Source organism: Triticum aestivum, chromosome 6B (assembly GCF_018294505.1).
Source record: "Triticum aestivum cultivar Chinese Spring chromosome 6B, IWGSC CS RefSeq v2.1, whole genome shotgun sequence".
Lineage (NCBI taxonomy): Eukaryota > Viridiplantae > Streptophyta > Magnoliopsida > Poales > Poaceae > Triticum > Triticum aestivum.
Genome location: NC_057810.1, coordinates 233,153,293 through 233,175,994, shown reverse-complemented (window position 1 = coordinate 233,175,994; position 22,702 = coordinate 233,153,293). Strand labels below are relative to the sequence as shown.

Here is a 22,702-nt window from a genome sequence, read left to right as displayed (position 1 = left end):
TTACAACAAGAAGAGAACCTTGAAGTTAGCCCTTCTCAAAGAGCTCCTCGGGAAACAAGGAAGAAGGATGAAGATCTTCTTGATGTCGACAACATGATGGTGGAATACACCCAAGACGCATACGGAGATCTCATATAATCTCCACATCACTCATTTGATGTTATCAGCTATTTTATTGTAATAATGGAAGTTATAATTTGTATAACTCTAAGTAGAATAAAGTCCTACGGACCAACCATATTATGTAATTCAGACACAATGTCATATTTATATTTGTAAATGTAATATGAATACTTTGTATGTATTTATATGTGAGTAATGAATAAAATTTCATCCTAAAATATTCTCTCACTCTATATAGATTTTACGGGAAAATAATCCAATGGAAGAAGAATTATGTTTGGTGGACAGTTGTACCACTAACACAATATTAAGGGAAATAAAATATTTCCAAACTCTAACTAAGAGAAAAGGGAATATTATGACCATCGCCGGTCGAGATGCCTCGATTATTGGTTCAAGACGAGCCACACTTGTTCTACCTATGGGTACTACAATTGTAATTGAGGATGCACTCTTGTATCCTGAATCTACACGAACCCTTCTAAGTTTCAAAGACCTCAGATCAAATAATTTCCATCTGGAAACAATTTCTGAAAATAATTTTGAATATTTACTTTTAACGAAGAGTACTGGGTCTGAGAAACAAATTCTTGAGAAATTCCCCTCGCTTTCATCTGGATTATATTACAGTTATACAAAACCCGTTCCACATGTTGCGTACAAAATAATTTTTCAAGACCTTGATAAATTCAAGACTTGGCATGATCGCCTAGGTCATCCTGGCATAGGGATGATGAGAAAAATTATTGACAATTCTATTGGTCACAGCCTTCCAACTAAAAACTTCCCTAAATCATCAGATTTTGTGTGCACTACATGTGCAACTGGGAAATTAATTATAAGACCATCTCATCTTAAAGTAAAAAATGAGTCACTTAATTTTCTTGAACGCATTCAAGGAGATATATGTGGTCCAATTCAACCACTATCGGGACCTTTTAGATATTTCATGGTACTCATAGATGCATCTACTAGATGCTCACATGTGTGTCTATTGTCCACACGAAATCATGCTTTTGCCAAGATAATTGCTCAAATTATCAAATTAAGAGCAAATCATCCTGAAAATAGGATAAAAACAATTCGAATGGATAATGCCACTGAATTTTCTTCACGTGCATTCAATGACTATTGCATGGCTATGGGCATTCATTTAGAACATTATGTGCCATATGTTCATACTCAAAATGGTTTGGCTGAATCTCTCATCAAAAGAGTAAAATTAGTTGCTCGACCACTATTATAGAATTGTAATTCACCAGCATCTTGTTGGGCACATGCGGTATTACACGCCGCCGATCTGATACAAATCAGACCAACTGCATATCATACAACCTCCCCGATACAGATAGTACGTGGCACTCAGCCAAGTATTTCCCATCTGCAAAAATTCGGTTGCGCAGTATACGTACCGATATCACCACCGCAGCGTACAACCACGGGCGCCCACAGAAAACTAGGGATCTATGTGGGTTATAATTCTCCGTCAATTATAAAATATCTTGAACCTCTTACAGGGGACCTGTTTACTGCCCGCTACGCCGATTCTATTTTTGATGAGGACCATTTCCCGGCATTAGGGGGAGAATCAAACCACAAAGATGCCAGGAAATCGATTGGAATGTAACAAGCATCCAGTCCTTAGATCCACGTACTAAAGAATCTGAAACTGAAGTTCAGAGGATTATAGATTTGCAACACATTGCAAATAACCTGCCAGATGCATTTACTGACCATAAAGGTGTCACTAAATCACATATTCCCGCTGTTAATGCACCAGAACGAGTGGAGGTACCAAGTAAAACCACTCAAACCCCAAATGAGAGTAAGAGGGGGAGAAATCTGGTTAGCCGGAATATAGCTTCTCAAAAGCCTCCGAGGAAACAGAGGAAATCAAATCCTCTACCAGTAAATGCAATTCAACCTCAAGTTGAAGGACACCAATCAGATGCTCAACATCTAGAACCCAGCATAAATGCGCATACAAATATAATAGCTGGAACATCGGAACACCATGACTCTATTGTTGTGGGAAATCACATAGAGTCTGAAGGTATAAAACAAATTTCCATAAACTATATAGAATCAGGAGAATCATACAACAGAGAGACTACAATTGTCGACATATATTTTGACTCCGAAATTGCCAAAACCCTTCAACTGGATCCAGAACCAAAGACCGTCAGGGAGTGCCTCAAGCGTCCTGATTGGCCTAAATGGAAGGAAGCAATTGAGGCAGAACTGCGCTTGCTCAATAAAAGAGAGGTATTTTCCTCAGTAATACCTACTCCTCATAATGTCTTCCCTGTGGGAGCGAAATGGGTTTTTGTTCGGAAAAGGAATGAAAACAATGAGATGGTGAGATACAAAGTGAGGCTTGTAGCACAAGGGTTCACGCAGAGACCCGGCATCGATTACGATGATACATACTCTCATGTTATGAGTGGAATAATGTTTCGATACTTAATATCTATGGCAGTACAAATGAGTTTATCTATGCAGTTGATGGATGTAGTGACATCATACTTATATGGGTCACTCAAATCGGACATATATATGAAAGTCCCTGAATGACATAAAATGCCGAATCCAAAAGCAAATCGCAACGCATATTGTGTAAAATTACAAAAGTCACTCTATGGCTTAAAACAGTCGGGTAGAATGTGGTATAACCGACTAAGTGAGTTCCTTATTCAGAAAGGCTACTCAAATAATGATGATTGCCCTTGTGTATTTATAAAGAAATCCTCAAATGGATTTTGCATCATCTCTGTGTACATTGATGACATCAATATCATTGGGAGTACACCTGATACAGAAGAAGCACGCAATCATCTAATGGCGGAATTTGAGATGAAAGATTTGGGAAAGACCAAATTCTGCTTAGGCTTACAACTTGAGCACCTTCCCTCAGGAATTTTAGTATACCAACCTGCTTATATTCAAAAGGTTTTGGAGAAATTTAATATGGATAAATCATATCCAACCAAGACACCCGTGGTTGTCAAATCCCTTGATATGAATAAAGATCCTTTTAGACCTCGGGATGATGACGAAAATATATTAGGACCCGAGTTCCCATATCTCAGTGCCATTGGTGCGCTAATGTACCTTGCAAATTGCACCAGGCCTGATATTGCATTTGCGGTAAATTTACTAGCTAGACATAGTGCTGCTCCAACAAAACGTCATTGGACGGGAGTAAAGAATATCCTTAGATATTTACATGGCACAAAAGATCTTGGTTTATTCTATCAGAAAAACCAAGATATGACTATGGTAGGATATACTGACGCTGGCTATCGATCTGATCCTCACAACGCCAGGTCACACACAGGTTTTGTATTCTTATATGGTGGAACTGCTTTTCTTGGAAGTCAACAAAACAGACTCTTGTAGCAACTTCCACTAATCATTCTGAAATTATTGCATTATTTGAAGCATCAAAGGAATGTGTATGGCTTCGCAGGATGATTAACCACATTCAAACTGCATGTGGTGTTGGTTCATTAGGATCACCAATTATTATTTATGAAGATAATGCAGCTTGTGTTGCTCAAATGCAAATGGGTTATACAAAAAGTAATATCACAAAACACATTTCTCCTAAGTTGTTCTATCCTCATGCATTACAGAAAAATGGAGAAATTGGTATTTTGCAAACTAAATCATGTGACAATCTAGCAGATTTGTTCACAAAGTCTTTACCAAATTCAACATTCCAGAAATGCATTCATGGAATTGGTATGAGACGACTTCGAGATTGAAGGAAATATGCCCTAGAGGCAATAATAAAGTTATTATTTATTTCCTTATATCATGATAAATGTTTATTATTCATGCTAGAATTGTATTAACCGGAAACATGATACATGTGTGAATACATAGACAAACATAATGTCACTAGTATGCCTCTACTTGACTAGCTCATTAATCAAAGATGGTTATGTTTCCTAACCATAGGCACGTGTTGTCATTTGATTAATGGGATCACATCATTAGGAGAATGACGTGATTGACATGACCCATTCCGTTAGCCTAGCACTTGATCGTTTAGTATATTGCTATTGCTTTCTTCATGACTTATACACATTCCTGAAACTATGAGATTATGCAACTCCCGTTTACCGGAGGAACACTTTGGGTGCTACCAAACGTCACAACGTAACTAGGTGATTATAAAGGAGTACTACAGGTGTCTCCAAAGGTAGATGTTGGGTTGGCGTATTTCGAGATTAGGTTTTGTCACTCCGATTGTCGGAGAGGTATCTCTAGGCCCTCTCGGTAATGCACATCACTATAAAGCCTTGCAAGCAATGTGACCAATGAGTTGGTTACGGGATGATGCATTATGTAACGAGTAAAGAGACTTGCCGGTAACGAGATTGAACTAGGTATTGGATACCGACGATCGAATCTCGGGCAAGTAACATACCGATGACAAAGGGAACAACGTATGTTGTTATGCGGTTTGACCGATAAAGATCTTCGTAGAATATGTAGGAACCAATATGGGCATCCAGGTTCCGCTATTGGTTATTGACCGAGAATAGTTCTAGGTCATGTCTACATAGTTCTCGAACCCGTAGGGTCCACACGCTTAACGTTACGATGACAGTTTTATTATGAGTTTATAAGTTTTGATGTACCGAAGTTTGTTCGGAGTCCCGGATGTGATCACGGACATGACGAGGAGTCTCGAAATGGTCGAGACATAAAGATTGATATATTGGAAGCCTATGTTTGGACATCGGAAGCGTTTCGGGTGAAATCGGCATTTTACTGGAGTACCGGGGGGTTACCGGAACCCTCCCGGGGGTTATTGGGCCTACATGGGCCATAAGGGAGAAGAGTAGAGGAGGCAAGAGGTGGGTCGTGCCCCCTCCCCTCCCTAGTCCGAATAGGACAAGGAGAGGGGGGCGGCGCCCCCCCTTCCTTCCCCTCTTCCTCCTCCTTCCCCCTTCTCCTACTGGTCGGTCGCCTCCTCCCCCTGGCTCCTTTATATACGGGGGCGGGGGGGCACCCTAGACACACAAGTTGATCTATGGATCGTTCCTTAGCCGTGTGCGGTGCCCCCCTCCACCATATTCCACCTCGGTCATATTGTCGCGGAGTTTAGACGAAGCCCTACGCCGGTAGAACATCATCATCGTCACCACGCCGTCGTGCTGACGGAACTCATCCCCGAAGCTTTGCTGGATCGGAGCCCGGGGATCGTCATCGAGCTGAACGTGTGCTGAACTCGGAGGTGTCGTACGTTCGGCGCTTGGATCGGTCGGATCGTGAAGATGTACGACTACATAAACCGCGTTGTGCTGACGCTTCCGCTTACGGTCTACGAGGGTACGTGGACAACACTCTCCCCTCTCGTTGCTATGTCATCACCATGATCTTGCATGTGCGTAGGATTTTTCTGAACTTACTACGTTCCCCAACAGTGGTATCAGAGCCAGGTTTTATGCGTTGATGTTATATGCACGAGTAGAACACAAGTGAGTTGTGGGCGATACAAGTCATACTGCTTACCAGCATGTCATACTTTGGTTCGGCGGTATTGTGAGATGAAGCGGCCCGGACCGACATTACGTGTACGCTTACGCGAGACTGGTTTCACCGTTACGAGCACTCGTGCTTAAAGGTGACTGGCGGGTGTCTGTCTGTCTCACTTTAGCTGAATCGAGTGTGGCTACGTCCGGTCCTTGCGAAGGTTAAAACAACACTAACTTGACGAACTATCATTGTGGTTTTGATGCGTAGGTAAGAACGGTTCTTGCTAAGCCCGTAGCAGCCACGTAAAACTTGCAACAACAAAGTAGAGGACGTCTAACTTGTTTTTGCAGGGCATGTTGTGATGTGATATGGTCAAGACGTGATGCTATATTTTATTGTATGAGATGATCATGTTTTGTAACCGAAGTTATCGGCAACTGGCAGGAGCCATATGGTTGTCGCTTTATTGTATGAAATGCAAACGCCCTGTAATTGCTTTACTTTATCACTAAGCGGTAGCGATAGTCGTAGAAGCAATAGATGGCGTAACGACAATGATGCTACGATGGAGATCAAGGTGTCGCGCCAGTGACGATGGTGATCACGATGGTGCTTCGAAGATGGAGATCACAAGCACAAGATGATGATGGCCATATCATATCACTTATATTGATTGCATGTGATGTTTATCCTTTATGCATCTTATCTTGCTTTGATTGACGGTAGCATTTTAAGATGATCTCTCACTAAAATTATCAAGAAGTGTTCTCCCTGAGTATGCACCATTGCCAAAGTTCGTCGTGCCCAGACACCACGTGATGATTCGGTGTGATAAGCTCTACGTCCATCTACAACGGGTGCAAGCCAGTTTTGCACACACAGAATACTCAGGTTAAACTTGACGAGCCTAGCATATGCAGATATGGCCTCGGAACACGGAGACCGAAAGGTCGAGCGTGAATCATATAGTAGATATGATCAACATAATGATGTTCACCAATGAAAACTACTCCATCTCACGTGATGATCGGTTATGGTTTAGTTGATTTGGATCACGTGATCACTTAGATGACTAGAGAGATGTCTGTCTAAGTGGGAGTTCTTAAGTAATATGATTAATTGAACTTAAATTTATCATGAACTTAGTACCTGATAGTGTTTTGCTTGTCTATGTTTGTTTGTAGATAGATGGCTCATGCCGTTGTTCCGTTGAATTTTAATGCGTTCCTTGAGAAAGCAAAGTTGAAAGATGATGGTAGCAATTACACGGACTGGGTCCGTAACTTGAGGATTATCCTCATTGCTGCACAGAAGAATTACATCCTGGAAGCACCGCTGGGTGCCAGGCCTGCTGCAAATGCAACTGACGACGCTAAGAACGTCTGGCAGAGCAAAGCTGATGACTACTCGATAGTTCAATGTGCCATACTTTACAGCTTAGAACCGGGTCTTCAACGACGTTTTGAACGTCATGGAGCATATGAGATGTTCCAGGAGTTGAAGTTAATATTTCAAGCAAATGCCCGGATTGAGAGATATGAAGTCTCCAATAAGTTCTACGGCTGCAAGATGGAGGAGAATAGTTCTGTCAGTGAGCATATACTCAAAATATCTGGGTATAATAATCACTTGATTCAACTGGGAGTTAATCTTCCGGATGATAGCGTCATTGACAGAATTCTCCAATCACTACCACCAAGCTACAAGAGCTTCGTGATGAACTATAATATGCAAGGGATGGACAAGACAATTCCCGAGCTCTTCGCAATGCTAAAAGCTGCGAAGGTAGAAATCAAGAAGGAGCATCAAGTGTTGATGGTCAATAAGACCACTAGTTTCAAGAAAAAGGGCAAAGGAAAGAAGAAGGGGAACTTCAAGAAGAACAGCAAGCAAGTTGCTGCTCAAGAGAAGAAACCCAAGTCTGGACCTAAGCCTGAAACTGAGTGCTTCTACTGCAAGCAGACTGGACACTGGAAGCGGAACTGCCCCAAGTATTTGGCGGATAAGAAGGATGGAAAGGTGAACAAAGGTATATGTGATATACATGTTATTGATGTGTACCTTACTAGAGCTCGTAGTAGCACCTGGGTATTTGATACTGGTTCTGTTGCTAATATTTGCAAATCGAAACAGGAACTACGGGATAAGCGAGCACTGGCGAAGGACGAGGTGACGATGCGCGTGGGAAACGGTTCCAAAGTCGATGTGATCGCGGTCGGCACGCTACCTCTACATCTACCTTCGGGATTAGTTTTAGACCTGAATAATTGTTATTTGGTGCCAGCGTTGAGCATGAACATTATATCTGGATCTTGTTTGATGCGAGACGGTTATTCATTTAAATCAGAGAATAATGGTTGTTCTATTTATATGAGTAATATCTTTTATGGTCATGCACCCTTGAAGAGTGGTCTATTTTTATTGAATCTCGAAAGTAGTGATACACATATTCATAATGTCGAAGCCAAAAGATGCAGAGTTGATAATGAGAGTGCAACTTATTTGTGGCACTGCCGTTTAGGTCATATCGGTGTAAAGCGCATGAAGAAACTCCATACTGATGGACTTTTGGAATCACTTGATTATGAATCACTTGGTACTTGCGAACCGTGCCTCATGGGCAAGATGACTAAAACACCGTTCTCCGGTACTATGGAGAGAGCAACAGATTTGTTGGAAATCATACATACAGATGTATGTGGTCCAATGAATGTTAAAGCTCGTGGCGGATATTGTTATTTTCTCACCTTCACAGATGATTTGAGCAGATATGGGTATATCTACTTAATGAAGCACAAGTCTGAAACATTTGAAAAGTTCAAAGAATTTCAGAGTGAAGTAGAAAATCATCATAACAAGAAAATAAAGTTTCTACGATCTGATCGTGGAGGAGAATATTTGAGTTACGAGTTTGGTTTACATTTGAAACAATGCGGAATAGTTTCGCAACTCATGCCACCTGGAACACCACAAAGAAATGATGTGTCCGAACGTCGTAATCGTACTTTACTAGATATGGTGCGATCTATGATGTCTCTTACCGATTTACCGCTATCGTTCTGGGGTTATGCTTTAGAGACGGCCGCATTCACGTTAAATAGGGCACCATCAAAATCCGTTGAGACGACGCCTTATGAACTGTGGTTTGGCAAGAAACCAAAGTTGTCGTTTCTTAAAGTTTGGGGTTGCGATGCTTATGTGAAGAAACTTCAACCAGATAAGCTCGAACCTAAATCAGAGAAATGTGTCTTCATAGGATACCCAAAAGAGACTGTTGGGTACACCTTCTATCACAGATTCGAAGGCAAAACATTCATTGCTAAGAATGGATCCTTTCTAGAGAAGAAGTTTCTCTCGAATGAAGTGAGTGGGAGGAAAGTAGAACTTGATGAGGTAACTGTACCTGCTCCCTTATTGGAAAGTACTTCATCACAAAAATCAGTTCCTGTGACATCTACACCAATTAGTGAAGAAGCTAATGATATTGATCATGAAACTTCAGATCAAGTTACTACTGAACCTCGTAGGTCTACCAGAGTAAGATCCGCACCAGAGTGGTACGGTAATCCTGAAGTCATGTTACTTGACCATGATGAACCTACGAACTATGAGGAAGCGATGATGAGCCCAGATTCCGCAAAATGGCTAGAGGCCATGAAATCTGAGATGGGATCCATGTATGAGAACAAAGTATGGACTTTGGTTGACTTGCTCGATGATCGGCAAGCCATTAAGAATAAATGGATCTTTAAGAAGAAGACTGACGCTGATGGTAATGTAACTGTCTATAAAGCTCGACTTATTGCGAAAGGTTTTCAACAAGTTCAAGGGGTTGACTACGATGAGACTTTCTCACCCGTAGTGATGCTTAAGTCTGTCCGAATCATGTTAGCTATTGTTGCATTTCATGATTATGAAATATGGCAAATGGATGTCAAAACTGCATTCTTGAATGGATTTCTGGAAGAAGAGTTGTATATGATGCAGCCATAAGGTTTTGTTGATCCAAAAGGTGCTAAGAAAGTGTGCAAGCTTCAGCGATCCATTTATGGACTGGTGCAAGCATCTCGGAGTTGGAATAAACGTTTTGATAGTGTGATCAAGGCATATGGTTTTATACAGACTTTTGGAGAAGCTTGTATTTACAAGAAAGTAAGTGGGAGCTCTGTAGCATTTCTGATATTATATGTAGATGACATATTATTAATTGGAAATGATATAGAATTTCTGGATAGCATAAAGGGATACTTGAATAAAAGTTTTTCAATGAAAGACCTCGGTGAAGCTGCTTACATATTGGGCATCAAGATTTATAGAGATAGATCAAGACGCTTAATAGGACTTTCACAAAGCACATACCTTGATAAAATTTTGAAAAAGTTCAAAATGGATCAGACAAAGAAAGGATCCTTGCCCGTGCTTCAAGGTGTGAAGTTGAGTCAAACTCAATGCCCGACCACATCAGAAGATAGAGAGGAAATGAAAGATGTTCCCTATGCTTCAGCCATAGGCTCTATCATGTATGCAGTGTTGTGTACCAGACCTGACGTATGCTTAGCAATAAGCTTGGCAGGAAGGTACCAAAGTAATCCAGGAGTGGATCACTGGACAGCGGTCAAGAACATCCTGAAATACCTGAAAAGGACTAAGGATATGTTTCTCGTATATGGAGGTGACAAAGAGCTAGTCGTAAATGGTTACGTTGATGCAAGCTTTGACATTGATCCGGACGATTCTAAATCGCAAACCGGATACATGTTTTTATTAAACGGTGGAGCTGTAAGTTGGTGCAGTTCTAAACAAAGCGTCGTGGCGGGATCTACATGTGAAGCGGAGTACATAGCTGCTTCGGAAGCAGCAAATGAAGGAGTCTGGATGAAGGAGTTCATTTCCGATCTAGGTGTTATACCTAGTGCATCGGGACCAATGAAGATCTTCTGTGACAATACTGGTGCAATTGCCTTGGCAAAGAATTCAGATTTCACAAGAGGACCAAGCACATCAAGAGACGCTTCAATTCCATTCGGGACCAAGTCCAAGTGGGAGACATAGAGATTTGCAAGATACATACGGATCTGAATGTTGCAGATCCATTGACCAAGCCTCTCTCATGAGCAAAACACGATCAGCACCAAGACTCCATGGGTGTTAGAATCATTACTATGTAATCTAGATTATTGACTCTAGTGCAAGTGGGAGACTGAAGGAAATATGCCCTAGAGGCAATAATAAAGTTATTATTTATTTCCTTATATCATGATAAATGTTTATTATTCATGCTAGAATTGTATTAACCGGAAACATGATACATGTGTGAATACATAGACAAACATAACGTCACTAGTATGCCTCTACTTGACTAGCTCATTAATCAAAGATGGTTACGTTTCCTAACCATAGGCATGTGTTGTCATTTGATTAATAGGATCACATCATTAGGAGAATGACGTGATTGACATGACCCATTCCGTTAGCCTAGCACTTGATCGTTTAGTATATTGCTATTGCTTTCTTCATGACTTATACACGTTCCTGAAACTATGAGATTATGCAACTCCCGTTTACCGGAGGAACACTTTGGGTGCTACCAAACATCACAACGTAACTGGGTGATTATAAAGGAGTACTACAGGTGTCTCCAAAGGTAGGTGTTGGGTTGGCGTATTTCGAGATTAGGTTTTGTCACTCCGATTGTCGGAGAGGTATCTCTAGGCCCTCTCGGTAATGCACATCACTATAAAGCCTTGCAAGCAATGTGACCAATGAGTTGGTTACGGGATGATGCATTACGTAACGAGTAAAGAGACTTGCCGGTAACGAGATTGAACTAGGTATTGGATACCGACGATCGAATCTCGGGCAAGTAACATACCGATGACAAAGGGAACAACGTATGTTGTTATGCGGTTTGACTGATAAAGATCTTCGTAGAATATGTAGGAACCAATATGGGCATCCAGGTTCCGCTATTGGTTATTGACCGAGAATAGTTCTAGGTCATGTCTACATAGTTCTCGAACCCGTAGGGTCCGCACGCTTAACGTTACGATGATAGTTTTATTATGAGTTTATAAGTTTTGACGTACCGAAGTTTGTTCGGAGTCCCGGATGTGATCACGGACATGACGAGGAGTCTCGAAATGGTTGAGACATAAAGATTGATATATTGGAAGCCTATGTTTGGACATCGAAAGTGTTCCTGGTGAAATCGGCATTTTACCGGAGTACCGGGGGGTTACCGGAACCCTCCCGGGGGTTATTGGGCCTACATGGGCCATAAGGGAGAAGAGGAGAGGAGGCAAGAGGTGGGCCGCGCCCCCTCCCCTCCCTAGTCCGAATAGGACAAGGAGAAGGGGGCGACGCCCCCCCTTCCTTCCCCTCTTCCTCCTCCTTCCCCCTTCTCCTACTCCAACTAGGAAAGAAGGGAGTCCTACTCCCGGTGGGAGTAGGACTCCCCCCTTGGCGCGCCCTCCTTGGTCGGCCGCCTCCTCCCCCCTGGCTCCTTTATATACGGGGGCGGGGGGGGGGGCACCCTAGACACACAAGTTGATCTACGGATCGTTCCTTAGCCGTGTGCGGTGCCCCCTCCACCATATTCCACCTCGATCATATCGTCGCAGAGTTTAGACGAAGCCCTGCGCCGGTAGAACATCATCATCGTCACCATGCCGTCGTGCTAACGGAACTCATCCCTGAAGCTTTGCTGGATCGGAGCCCGGGGATCGTCATCGAGCTGAACGTGTGCTGAACTCGGAGGTGCCGTACGTTCGGCGCTTGGATCGGTCGGATCGTGAAGACGTACGACTACATCAACCGCGTTGTGCTAACGCTTCCGCTTACGGTCTACGAGGGTACGTGGACAACACTCTTCCCTCTCGTTGCTATGTCATCACCATGATCTTGCATGTGCGTAGGAATTTTTTTGAAATTACTACGTTCCCCAACAGAGATTTGCAAAGTTCAGGGGGAGAAATCTCCTGAAAATATAATCCTTTTAGTTATCAGCAGATAATGAATATTGTACTCTTTTCCTGTATGAGTTTTTCCAATAGGTTTCTCACAAGAGGTTTTTAACGAGACAATTAAATACAAGCGTTAATGTATGCCATATCATATTTCTCCTTATATTTTTCCTACTAGGTTTTAAAGGAGTTTTTCATGGCACATCTGATTGCACTCTTTTCATTATGAGTTTCTTTGAAATTTTTCTCATGATGTTTTTAATGAGGCAAATATCTTCATAAAGATTATATGCTATACTTTCTATTTTTCCTATGAATGTTTTTAAAGAAAAGTATCTAAAGCATGTTTATTGTTCTCTAACTTACTAATAATTTTCTCTTTCTTTGAAGGTTTTTCTCATATGAGTTATCAAGAGACAATAATCTCTATATGTTGCATCATTTTCTCCTTATTATTTTTCCCACTGGGTTTAAAGAAGTTTTAGCAACATATCTATACCATTCTTCTCATATTTTTTCACCACAGGGTTTTTGGAGGAGACTCTCAAGAGATGAATGATAAATATACAAGAAGCTTTCAAAGATGAATCAAAAGAAGAGACGTTGTACAATGGGGAGTGTTGAGAACCGACATCAATGAAGCGGCTTTAGCGAATCGTCGTTAGGGAACGTAGTTAGCGGTTATTAGTGTCCAAGCGTCGTACGGACGCATCTGTCCGTACATGCGCCTCTTTGTACAGACGCCTTCACAATGCGTCCCAAACCTTGTATAAATATGTGATTCTCAATCAATGAAAGTATCAGATCATTCGTACAATCATTTTTATCTTTACAAAAACAAAAGCGGGATAGTTGGCAGTTGGCACGGAAAAGCTATCTATTTTGACACCCACAAAAAACATATCCGACGTGGCATATTCATCTCCCTGCTCACCCCCCGCACCGCACCCCAGGCATCTTGATCGCTTTCTGGTGGGAGGGAAGGGACGGTTACCGGTACGGGAAACGCCGAAACGGGAGTCCGCCAATTTCCGGCGCGCGGGAAAATTTCCCGCACTTGCGCTCGCGCCTCTATAAGAAAGAAAGAATCGCGTCACCACGGTCTCCTGCTCCACTTCCCCCACTTCCGCCGCCTCCCACCGAATGGGCCGCAAGAGGAGGGCTAGGGTTTCCAGCGACAGCGACGGCGACGACGTCGAGATGAACGGCCAAGAGCCCGCCGCCGCCGCCGACGCGCAGAGCAAGAGCCTCTACGAGGTAATCCCTCCGTCCAGACCCTAGGGCTTCGGATCCCGGCGATAGCGTTTGATCGAATCCCGCACGGATGTTTCGGAATCGTGGATGAACAGTAATGGCGTCGTATGTACGTTTGTTTGATGTTGCCGCCCGTCCAGGGCTGTCCGTTGTTAAGTCAGGTGCTCCCTTGGTAGGAATTTCTCGTGGATCTCCATGCTAATCGCTCAGGTGTGAGTAGTATTTGGGTATTGTGATTAAACATGCGCACACAGGAGGTTTAGCCCCGAGATATGGAGTCCTATGATCTAGTACTAGTTACCTGCATGTACAAACCTGGACACATATCTTTCCCCTGCTGTCATGACATTTTTTTTCACACATAACAGTAGCCTAGTGAACCGCAGTCAATTCATATCAAAACCGGACACATGCCCATTTCGGATCCAAAATATGCCCGGGGTTAAAGGATCACATGCCGCACATATTGGTTAGTAAGTGTGCTAAAGGGCTTTTATCCTTGCCCTGTTTCTGGGGTCAAGCAGTTATGTGGCTGGATGTGAAAGGGAGATGTTTGCTTGGGATTTTGGAGTTAGGATCTGCTGGGCTGCTATATATATGTCGATCCAGGAACATACCATTGTTCAGTTAAAGGTGTCAATTGTCCTGTAAGTCATATGTTAGCGAATAGGAACATTTTTATTCACTTTATGGATCAGAATTCAGTCCTCACTTCCATGAGTTATAAAGTTTCTGGTTCATGTCCAGTTAAGCCAAGATATAATTTTTTGTTACAAGAACTAAAGCTGCACCGTACTTGCATTCATGGTTTCTTCTCAAACATCATCACTAGTTTCTTGATTGCTGCAAATTTGCAGTCAGTTGGTGGATACAACTTGATTGCACTTACTATGGTAGAAAACCCAGGTTTAAATAAACATGCAGATGAGCTGCAAGGGTACATGCAGTCCATGGCAGCGACCTCAAATTGGATTAAGTCTGAATTTCTACAGGAGTACTTTAATAAACAATTGTTATGCTGATATGCTCCACTTTGTGATCTCATAGTATGACAGACATCTAATTTAATATGCCTTGTTTTTTCCTTCTGTGTGCAGATATTAGGGGTTGAGAGCACAGCTTCACAACAGGAGATAAAAAAGGCATATCACAAGTTGGCCTTGCGTCTTCACCCAGATAAGAATCCTGGAGATGAGGTAGGATTTCAACCCTGAACCTTTGTTGTAGTAAATACGTACCATGTATCTGAATTGAAATGCTATGTGTTGTCAGGAAGCCAATGAAAAATTCCAGCAGCTGCAGAAGGTGATATCTATTCTTGGAGATCAGGAGAAAAGGGCATTGTATGATGAGACTGGAATTACTGATGATGATGTGAGCACCTAATCCTAGCAATTTGGTTTCCACCTTTGAAGTTTCTGTGTAATATTCTTGAATCTTTTCCCTTGTGTTAGGCACTGGTTGGAGAAGCTGCAGACAATCTCCAAGCGTACTTCAGAACAGTGTACAGAAAGGTATGTGTTTGCTCCATGCCAGTGAGAAACTTGCGTTGTCCATTTGCTTATACAATGCATGATGAACTTGCTTTGTCTAAATTATTCTCAGGTCACAGAAGCTGACATTGAAGAATTTGAAGCTAAGTACAGAGGGTCAGACTCTGAGAAAAAGGATTTAAAGGAACTGTACACAAAATTTAAGGGCAACATGAACAGGTGATTGATGCTGGATTAAATGTTTGCTCCAAAGCTTGATAAACTGCAACTGATCAACTGTGTTTCATTTCTTTTTTTCTAACTCTCTGCCTTTTTGTGCAGACTTTTCTGCTCTATGATTTGCTCAGATGCCAAGCTTGATTCTCACCGCTTCAAAGATATAATTGATCAGGCAATTGCTGAAGGTAAATAATCATATGCTGTTGCCACTATGATTTTTCCATATATAATTGATTTTTTGTCCCATTTTCTTCTACAATCTACAATGAGGTGCTAGTAAAGTGCTTGATTTTACATGTTTGACTCAACCGGCTCCTCAAAGCTTCTGTATGTGCAATTATCTTACCGTCTCCTTTCTTTGTAGGCGAGCTGAAGTCCACCAAAGTGTATGCGAAATGGGCTAAAAAGATATCCGAGATAGAACCACCCACAAACCCATTGGAGAGGAGAGTGAAGTAAGTTACCCTACTAGCATTTATCTGTCAATGCAAACACTTCACTCCAGTTTGATCCTCTCAAGATACTAGTCGCTATCACCTGCTTATGTAAAGTCTGCACTGTTTTGTCTCCTGAAACTGCCATAGGAAAAAGAAGAGCCAGGAGAGCGACCTCATCCTGGCGATCTCGCAGCGCAGGGAACAGAGGAAGGAGCGGTTTGACTCTGTTCTGTCATCTATAATGTCCAAGTGTGACGACAACAAGGCGGGCAGCTCAGAGCCCACGGAGGAGGAGTTTGAGCGTGCTCGGCAGAGGCTCGAGAAGAAGCGTGCCAAGGGGCGCAAATGATATGAATCTTGACATGCATGCAGGTCAGGCTACCTTGGTCGTCAGGCCCTTCGAGAAAAAATGGGTGTTGAGTGGAGTGGAGTGGAGGGATTGTGTCGCAACTCTAGTGTCGCTTTGTTTTATGAGTGGGCGTGTGTATAAGTAACTGAATGCAAGTGTGGTGTGGTTTTGGATGTGAACAACTGTGGAAGTGTCCTGTCCCATGAATGAAATGAAATCCTCGGCATGCCGGCATGGCCAGGTGATAGTCTGTTTAATTCGCGTGTGATCAAAGTGGTTTTGATGCCTGCCGAAGGGAGGTGTGAGACGACAGGTTGTGGGTATGAATTATTACTATCAACTGATCAAACTCATTGATACGTGTGGTACTACTATTTTCTTCCTCAAGGGCAAGGGAATCGTTTGGTAATCCAATTCAATTGATCAAACTCATTCCATGGGTTGATTAATCATCATATTAGATAGTTTGATTTTGATTAATCAAGCTGGTACTATGTATGTAGTATCCAGTTTATCTTAGACAGTTCGATGTTGATGTAGTGTTAATGTAGTAGGTAATGGACTGTTTATGATTCTATGTATGCTGTTAATTCGGTAACGTTATTTAATTATGCAATGAAGTAGTTAAATTTGTGTTTGAAATTATTCTTTATCATCCCGCAAGAAAAAAGGAATTTTTTATCAAGAAATTGTGTTTGATTTTTTTTGGGGATCATTTTGTTTATGAAACACCGATGGCGCAGCTTTTCATTTCAATGAGAGGAGTTCTACATAAAACTACTCCCTTTGTTTCATTATGTAAGACAGACGTCTTACATTCTGGGACAGAGGGAGTAGAGTATAGAAACAACAACAACAATTATTGCGCTGCAAACAACATCAGCAGATGTGAGGTGATCATTCCGACTCTAGTGGTCGCTCTGGTGGGGACATGATCTTGCGGCGACTCGCCTGGGACCAAATCAATACTTCATCATGCATTGAGTTGAATCCATTATTGATAGGGGATATCATATCACGTGCCTGAAAATTCTTGCATTTCTTTCTTTCTAGGTGAATCACCAGACCACCACGATGTCGTTCCATCCCATCTTGTTGGACGCAACATTGATGGTGTTGGCCCACCAATCAACAAGGCATGATGTCGCGGACGTTGGCCCCAAGGTTGCAAGTAGGTTGCAGCTGCGTAACATGAGGCCCCAAAGAGATTGGACAAAGGGGCAGCGAGCCAACATGTGAAGGAGAGTCCTCGTCCGCCGTGCGGCACAGGCAACAAACCGGATCGCGAGGCCATCCCTTCTTAAGTTTTTTGCCATCAGGCATTTACCCAGAATCGTAAGCCACGCAAAGATACACCACTTGAGCGACGCGTCAGCTAACCAAAGCAGTTGTTGTCCGTTGAAGCGAGTGCCCCCCTCGAATTGCGCAGCATAGGCGGTAGTAGAAGAGAACATGCCGTTGGTCGTCCACCTCCAAGTCATTGAGTCAGCCGTATCATGCCGCAACCGCACTCTCGCGACATCACCCCAAAGTCTGGCAAACTGTGCAATTGCCTGTGGAGGAAGGCGAGGCAGCAGGCGTGATGCCCCCGATTCAATCGTACACTAATCATGCACGCAAATGTGTACGACCAAGATCAGAGACTCACGGGATGATATCACAACACAACTCTAAACACAAACTAGATGAATGATGGCGCGCGTTACTGCGCCCATTCCTTTGTTCAATAGAATGATATGGTATTTTTCATGTATTCATAGTTACATTAAATGTCAAGTCATTAGAAAATTAAGAAAAGTAATAACTTTAACTTTCTGAATAAACACAAAGCAACAATTGTTTTCCATAGGATAATACCATGAAACGTAAATCTGGTGTTGTAAGATCATCAAAGTCACATGTTTCCATGCTCAACCATGACAAAACAGCGATACAAATATTTGTTAAGATCTGTAGGGTACAAGTACTTAAGAAAATTTGGATAGTGGAATGTGCAAACTGGGTGTATGCATACATATATAAACTGAAAAAGGAATTGTAAACTGAGAACATGCAACTGATAATGACATGAGCCAACAAAAAATGATGTATACTAAGGCAACTACTTTGCTCATTATCTGTAGAGCATAGCATAGCTAAGACAGTGGTGAATCCGTATGGTGTAGTATCTATGATGGCATCAACTATCATCATGTACAACACAACTATGTTGTAAAGTATATTATTAAAGGCAAGCAGAATGAAAGTAGAATTATATCTTGACCGAGCAAGGTAGAAAATAATGTTCCCTCCAATCTATAATTAGTGTCGTGGTTTTAGTTCACCCTCTGATCCATAATAAGTGTCTTGGTGTTAGTTTAAATTTGATGTAATACCATGACACTTATTATGGATCGGAGGGAGTAGAAGAATCACCAAAGTAAAGACAAAATGCAGATGAGTAGCCCATTGCACATGCAACGTAGCCCATGTTAGTTATGTAAATGACAACCCAAATAGAAGTCTGACGGTCAGAAATAAGATAGCCATATGCAGCTCCGCCTCAATTATTTATTATCCTTAAAGAGGTCTACAGGTATAACCTAAATACGAATCAAGACTACTTTTAACTACAGAATCGCCTCCAGATTTGTCACCAGTTCACCCCTCAGATAGGTTCAGAATTCAGTCATATCTTCAGACTTGACTTTGCTTTTTTCTGAATGCACATATATGAGATTATTTTTGGAATAAATCCTCCAGCGCAAAATATTGGAACATAATAGCGATAACGGTGATTGTAATGTTAATAAGGTGGACTGGTCGAGTACTGATTTGGTGAACGAAAAATTCTGAAAGCTATAAAAGACGTATTGTCTTGAAAATTTGCATATCTGCAATGTTAGAGATATCAATATGTGATAACTACCAACTGTGATTTCTCCTCCCTCATCAAATTTAGTTTCTTACTCGTGACTTTCTTTCTGATTTTACATCTGAGGATAACCCAATCCGAGATTTTTTTTTAAAGAAATGCCATGGACAAACAGAGAAAGGCATGCTTCTGTATGGGTGATATTCTCTCTGCGGCTGGCAATGCCTGACTGGTGCTATTGCTGCTCATCAAACATTACTGTATTGTGCCTGCAGAGGCAGCCTAGGCCTCAAGCAGTCAAGCTGGACAACACCGAGGAAACAACTGACTAAATTCTAGCACAAAAGTGAAAAATAGCGTACACTTCAAAATATGGATGAGGTTCGAGCTCTATCATCATTTTTGGTTCTAAGCATCAATAAAAACACGATTGTAGAAGAAATAGGCTCACCAGTCAAGCAGCAGCCCCCAAATCAGCTCACCCGCCGGCGAGAAATAGGAGGTCTGACTGATGGGCAGCCACCACCGATGGGAGAGCCCCTGGCTGCCGTGGACAGCGGGCCTGGAGCAAGGGGCCATAGCCTTATATCCACTTGCAAAACAGTGGCAGGAAATTGGAGACGCCCCTATCTCCTCTTCTCTTCTTCCTCACCTCGGACGTGCGGGAATTGGAATTTGTAGTGGCAACAGATATTTTTTGAAGAACAGGGAATCTTTTCCCCGGTTCCATTATATTAATGAAACCAAGTTCAGATCAGATTCAGTTATTACATAAGCTCACTAAGGGGAGCAGTTCAGAAAAGAAGAAAACGACGGCTAAAAGCCACTACAAAGATAAGCAACCGGAACACAGGCACCGCTAGTTTCAGATGCAGATTAGCTCCTGGGATGCCTTGCGCGTTTTCAGCGGCGGTGCAGTCACCGCCTGAGGGGACCAGGCAGCCACCAGTGTCGAGGTCGGGCTCGACAACGATGTAGCTTCTGAACGCTTCTTGGGGGGCGACAGGAAGCCCACCGCGTCGTCTGAGATCTTCAGCTTGTCCCATGGAGTCACCAGCGGGGCTCCAGCGAGCTTCGCGATCAGCCACCGATCATCAGTGGGTGTCTCAGAACGGTCGCCAGGTGTGTTGAGAAGGCCTCCAGCCTTTCTGCCACCCCACCCGAAGACAGGATCACCCAATTCTTGATTGTTCTTAGAACCAGCCTCATCACCTGCTTAATGGATGTCCACATGGTGTTATTGAAAAGCATAGAGTTCCTATATTTCCAAATACACCAAAGTACAACAGCATTGGCCGTGTTGAGAGCAGAGTGTTTTTTGTCAGCAACCCAGAATCTGGCCACTGATTCAAAATCAGTCCCAGTATCCACCCTGAAGTGATTAGAGACCAGAGGCCAGATCTGTCTAGCGACCACATAGTCAAAAAACAAATGCGAGCATGTTTCGGCCTCATAGCAGAACACACACTCAAGTGGCTTAATAATCTGTCTTTTCCTAAGGTTATCCCTGGTCATTAGCTTGTTGTTGGCCAGGAGCCACAGGAAGACATGGATTTTTGGTGGAACTTTTAATTTCCACACCGAGGGTACAAAGACTGGTTGCACCCCCCTAAAATTAATCACATGGTAAAGCGAGCTAGTGGAGTAAACCCCCCCGCTCTCTAATTGCCAGACAAGGGCATCAGTTTCATTGGTAAGGGTCAGGCTACTAGCTATCTCCACTAACTGATACCACTGTTCCATGAGTCTATCATCAAAATTCCTTCTAAAAGTGAGCTTAAGTTGTGTACCATCCCACACTTCCTTGACACTATTGGTTTGTTCATTACAAATGGAGTAGATATGCCAGAATTGCACTGCTAGTGGGGAGGTACCAAACCAGGTGTCTTCCCAAAACCTAACTTTTTCACCCGACCCAACTTTCCACCTATAACCAAGTTTAAGTGCTTGGATAGTGGTCTTCAGCCCCTTCCAGAATCTGGAGGCACTAGGGGATAGATTAGGAGCGAAAATATTAATCTTACCAGACATGTACTTGTGATCAAAAATCATTTTCGAAGGTTTTCCTTCACTCTCATAGTATCTCTTCACCCAGGAACCTAGTAAACACAAGTTGACATCTTGGAGGTTTGGGATTCCCAATCCTCCAAACTCTTTCTTCATACACACCATGTTCTAGTTGGCAAGATGGGGTTTCCTATGGCCTTCAAAATCATTCCACAAACAGTTGGCCATTTGAGAGTTGATCATCTCAATGGCCCATTTGGGGAACTTAAAGAAGGATAGAAGATAGATTGGAATACTGGCTAGGCAAGCCTGGATCAGAATGAGCCTACCTTTATAAGAGAGGAGCTTACCTCTCCAACCAGCAATTCTTTTCATAATTTTATCTATGAGAGGTTGGATATCCTCCCTCCTAAGCTTGTCATGGTGCAGGGGGATGCCAAGATATTTAATAGGGAAGGACCCCCTTTACAATCTAGGGCAGCTAGAAAGTGTAAGAAGTCAGAGACTTCCATGTTAATTGGTATCAACTCACTTTTAGAGTAGTTGATCCTCATGCCAGAAACCTGCTCAAAACAGGTGAGGATAGTTTTGAGGTTGGAGGCATGGGTAAGGTCATTATCTAAAAAAAGCAGGGTATCATCAGCATACTGCAGACAAATGATCCCTCCATTGCAGACTTCCGCACATAATCCAGCAATCAAGTTACAGCTAGCTGCTTTGGACAGCATCCTGGTCAGCACATCTACTACTAAGTTGAATAGCAATGGGGAAATAGGATCCCCCTGTCTAAGTCCTTTGCCAGCCAAAAAGAAGTCACTCTCAGTATTGTTAATTTTAACCCCAACTGAGCCATTATGGGTGATATGTTGGATCCAGTTAATCCAGGTATCCCCAAAGCCTCTTTTTTTGAGGAGGTCCAAAAGGAAACCAAGGTCTACTTTATCAAAGGCTTTTTCATAATCCAGTTTCAAAACCAAACCTTGTTTTTTCCCAGAATGGATAGAGTGCACTACTTCATGGGCAGTGACCACGCTTTCCAGAATGTATCTGCCTTTAAGGAAGGCAGATTGGTTACTGGCAATAAGCCTCTGGAGAATTCTAGACAGCCTGTTGGTGAGGACCTTAGTAAAAATTTTGAAACTACAGTTAAGTAAGCTGATGGGTCTAAACTTCTTCATGGAAGTAGCACCAGGTTCCTTAGGAATGAGGGAGAGCATGGCAAAATTGAGTCTATGTATGTCCAACTCCCCTTTATGAAAATCATTAAACATGGCTATAAGATCCACCTTGATCACCTCCCAAAAATGTTGGTAAAAGAAGAAAGGAATCCCATCTGGTCCAGGGGCACCATCAGGGTAGGAGTCAAAGACTGCTTTCTTAATCTCTTCTTCAGTAAAAGGTGATACAAGGGCCTCATTCTCTGCAGGTGTGACTAATTCCTCTGCAGAGAAAAAGCCAGAGCTTAGTGTGAAGCCACTATTGTGCTCTTTTTTAAACAAATCTTTGTAGATGTC

General features: G+C 42.4%; 1 protein-coding gene and 1 long non-coding RNA gene across 2 annotated transcripts; one reads left to right on the top strand and one right to left on the bottom strand.

Annotated features, from left to right (window-relative positions):
* Window positions 1–13,534: 13,534 nt before the first annotated feature.
* On the top strand, window positions 13,535–16,584 carry LOC123136732 (chaperone protein dnaJ 6). The gene is made up of 8 exons (XM_044556214.1): window positions 13,535–13,832; window positions 14,927–15,025; window positions 15,102–15,203; window positions 15,284–15,343; window positions 15,435–15,541; window positions 15,644–15,726; window positions 15,906–15,996; window positions 16,126–16,584. The coding sequence occupies exons 1-8, from the start codon at window positions 13,719–13,721 to the stop codon at window positions 16,325–16,327; spliced, it is 858 nt and encodes a 285-aa protein (XP_044412149.1). The 5' UTR covers window positions 13,535–13,718; the 3' UTR covers window positions 16,328–16,584.
* A 463-nt stretch (window positions 16,585–17,047) lies between these two features.
* LOC123136733 (uncharacterized) lies at window positions 17,048–19,899 on the bottom strand. Its single transcript, XR_006467248.1, has 2 exons — window positions 19,633–19,899; window positions 17,048–17,931 (listed from the first exon to the last, which is right to left on the bottom strand). It is a non-coding gene; the product is annotated as an uncharacterized lncRNA (long non-coding RNA).
* Window positions 19,900–22,702: the final 2,803 nt, after the last annotated feature.

What these genes read in the sequence shown, in the direction of transcription:
- LOC123136732 (XM_044556214.1), top strand. Translation starts at nt 13,719, where the DNA reads ATGGGCCGCAAGAGGAGGGCTAGGGTTTCCAGCGACAGCGACGGCGAC. An exon ending in TTTAAGGGCAACATGAACAG is followed by an intron (nt 15,542 to 15,643) that starts GTGATTGATGCT and finishes CTTTTTGTGCAG; the next exon opens with ACTTTTCTGCTCTATGATTT. An exon ending in TGATCAGGCAATTGCTGAAG is followed by an intron (nt 15,727 to 15,905) that starts GTAAATAATCAT and finishes CTTTCTTTGTAG; the next exon opens with GCGAGCTGAAGTCCACCAAA.